General features: G+C 50.3%; 1 protein-coding gene across 3 annotated transcripts in view; it reads right to left on the reverse strand.

The window, feature by feature from the left end:
* Window positions 1-606: 606 nt before the first annotated feature.
* The window catches only part of alg8 (ALG8 alpha-1,3-glucosyltransferase), a 27901-nt gene continuing 25379 nt past the window's right edge, over window positions 607-3128 (reverse strand). The window contains exons 8-13 of one of the 3 annotated variants that reach the window (XM_037979200.1): window positions 2958-3078; window positions 2710-2849; window positions 2449-2588; window positions 2275-2372; window positions 1686-1758; window positions 607-1396 (exon numbers count right to left, since the gene is read on the reverse strand). In XM_037979200.1, the coding sequence (XP_037835128.1) occupies window positions 1177-1396; window positions 1686-1758; window positions 2275-2372; window positions 2449-2588; window positions 2710-2849; window positions 2958-3078 (792 nt within the window). In that variant the 3' untranslated portion in view covers window positions 607-1176. Of the gene's footprint in view, window positions 1397-1417; window positions 1553-1685; window positions 1833-2274; window positions 2373-2448; window positions 2589-2709; window positions 2850-2957; window positions 3079-3128 lie in introns of those variants that run through there. The other 2 variants (XR_005233964.1, XM_037979201.1) reach the window with 2 other exon arrangements.

Below are 3128 nucleotides of genomic sequence, written 5' to 3' on the forward strand. Positions count from 1 at the left end.
CCTGGACCTGGACCAGAACCCGGGTCAGTTTCAGTGTTCAGGACCTGGACCTGGACCCGGGTCAGTTTCAGTCTCTTTCCTGTCATGTGGTTTCGGACTGAAGGATGAGAATCGGGTCCGACTGAGGAGGAAGTTCTGGTTTTATTCAGAACCAGGTCTGAAATCTAAACATTGATCTGTCGGAGGCTTTTTCATTTCCATCATTTTGACTTTGATGTAGAAACTAAACAAACAAAATAATAAATCTTATTTTACTGATTTATGTCTTTTAACTAAAAGTCCAGATTCTGTTTCTTCCTGCTGGAAACTTTCAGCTCAGCTTCCATAAATAAACATAAAACCTTTAAACCGTCTGGGTCTAAAATCTTTGTTTCAAAGAGGAACTCAAAGTTTGAAGTTGATGTGAAACTTGTTGAAATGGATCAGATTCAGTGGATCTGGATCAGTCGGATGTTTTCTGTTGATCCGAGTTCTTCTGTCCAGTTTTCAGATCCATGTCTTATGTTGCCTTAATAAAGTTTTTAACCAAACCGTCTCAGTGATTAATGTCACTTTAAGCTGTCCTCTTCAGATTTATTACATGAAAAAAACACATTTCTGCCTTTATTGGCTTTTTATTTTATTTTATTTGTCTTTGTTAACTAAAGAGACGTGTGGGTTCAGAACGTTGGAATGGGTCAGAACCGGAGGCGTCCAGAATCCAAACTTCAGATCAGGACCAACATGAGCAGAAATCTGAGACGTCCTGAGCTGCTTCAGCTGTCTTTGTGTCCATCTTGTCTTCTTTCAGCTGTCTTTGTGTCCATCTTGTCTTCTTTCAGCTGTCTTTGTGTCCATCTTGTCTTCTTTCAGCTGTCTTTGGGTCCATCTCGTCTTCTTTCAGCTGTCTTTGTGTCCATCTCGTCTTCTTTCAGCTGTCTTTGTGTCCATCTTGTCTTTAGCAGCTGCTGGATTAAAGTCTCTGGATCAACGATTCACTGAAAGAGTTCAGTTTCTGTCTTCAGAGGAGGAAGTATTTCCCAGCATGCATCAGTCAGAGGGAGGGGAGAACCGCGTCAGATAGTTCAAGTCCCGCCCCTCTTCCTGCTGCGCTCTGATTGGTGGTGTCAGGGGTGTGGGTGCCTTGCTCAGAGGCAGGTGGTGCCGGGGGTGTGGGTGCGGGTCCGACCTGGGGGCTCACAGCTGTTTGGGTTTGGGCTCGGCCCGCAGCAGGCTGGCGTAGAGGCGCAGGAAGGAGTAGCAGACGCCCAGGGAGCAGTACACCGAGGTGGCCAGCAGGGGGAGGAACGGCAGCCTCTGTTTCCACGGCGACAGAGGGACGACGACCTCACAGGCCACCGCCACTACGGCCAGGCCCAGCAGGTAGAGCACCTCCAGAGGGCGGAGCAGAGAACCACTGAGGAGAGAGTAATCTGATTACTCTTCAGTCCTGCTTCAGCTGGACTTCAGGGATGATCAGAACCAGGCTGATGTCTTCAGACTTCATGGACCGACCTGCTCTCCTCTAAAACGTTCTCATCATTTCAGCTTATTAGAGGCTGAAGATCAGTAACTGCTCAGGAAGCAGAATTATTTTATTACAGAATCTGTTTCTAAAGATTTCTGATGATTGTGTTAAACCCTAACCTTTAACCTCTAATGGGACAAAAGTCCGGTTCTAGGAGTCTGACTCAGGTGTGTCTTACCTGTGGAGCTTCCTGAGAGCAGCGAAGGAGAAGATGGTGAACATCAGCATCACACACACCTTGATCAGCAGCTCTGGAAACACATTTCACTTCCTGTCATCAATCTGAGCAGAGCTGTCAGCCGAACCAACGGCTGAATTCCATTTCCTTCATCAGACAGGAAACAGCATGACTCAGCTAAAAACATCCAACCGCACAGGATCCAGCAGATAACACAATATAACAGGAAGTCCACGCTCTTATTCTGAAGTCAGTCTGGGAAGACTCTTATTCTGAAGTCAGTCTGGGAAGACTCTTATTCTGAAGTCAGTCTGGGAAGACTCTTATTCTGAAGTCAGTCTGGGAAGGCTCTTATTCTGAAGTCAGTCTGGGAAGGCTCTTATTCTGAAGTCAGTCTGGGAAGACTCTTATTCTGGAGTCAGTCTGGGAAGGCTCTTATTCTGGAGTCAGTCTGGGCTGCAGAGCATCAGTTTTGACGATGGGTGACTCAGCAGCAGGTCTCTGCCTCGACTTGCAGACCTGAACTGACCTGTTGGTCAAAGACCAGTCTGACGCACCTGCAGCAGGTCCGGGTCGTGGTTCTGATTACCTGCGGGCGTGAAGAGCAGCGGGAACAGCGAGTAATGTCCTGTGGTGGTCAGGAGCAGGAATATCCCAGCATCCTCTCTGCTCTCCACCGCCAGGAAGCTGCGGGAAAACAAACAGACGAGTTCAGATCCGCCTGACGGTTCTGCGGTCCAACGGGTCGGGTCAGCCGGCCCACCTGAGCGGCAGGATGGCGAGGAGGACAGCCTTCTCGTGGACGTGCCATCCGAACATGAAGGAGCCCAGAGCGCAGAGCAGCAGGCAGCGCAGGAAGCCCCGCCCACCGCGGGGACGCCACCAGATGGACGCCGCCGCCGGCTTCAGACGGGAGGAGAACAAAAAGCACTGATCAGAACCGAGGAGGTCCACCCGAGCTCGGACCCGGTTCTGTCTGAACCTGGACCTGTTCAGACTGAACCCAGACCTGGTTCGGACTCACCAGGATGGACAGAACCGTGCAGACGAGTGTGATGGAGGGAGAGATGGAGGGGAGGACCGAGTGCTGGAACTCCTGGACCAAACCGCCCGTCATGGCGGCTCGAGGAAGCTCCACCTCCTGCAGCAGCTTCAGACGAACGCCTCAACAAAATAAAAGGTTTCATTTTTATTTAAAACTGTCAAAATAAAACTTATTTTCCTTTAAACTGCGTTCACGAGTCTGAACGCTCAGAGGGGGAGGAGCCTCACCGAGCAGCGCCAGAACTTTATCCAGAACGTTGTACAGAGCCCAGACGTTGGGGGCCCAGTAGGCGTGACAGAGACCCCGTTTGAAGGGGAAGAGCCGGGTCAGAACCTGAGGCATCTGGCCCTGAAAAACACCTCATCTTCATCAGGAGGAGGAGGAGGGGGAGGGGGGAG

The sequence above is a fragment of the Kryptolebias marmoratus genome, linkage group LG13, assembly GCF_001649575.2.
Source record: "Kryptolebias marmoratus isolate JLee-2015 linkage group LG13, ASM164957v2, whole genome shotgun sequence".
Taxonomy (NCBI): Eukaryota; Metazoa; Chordata; class Actinopteri; order Cyprinodontiformes; family Rivulidae; genus Kryptolebias; species Kryptolebias marmoratus.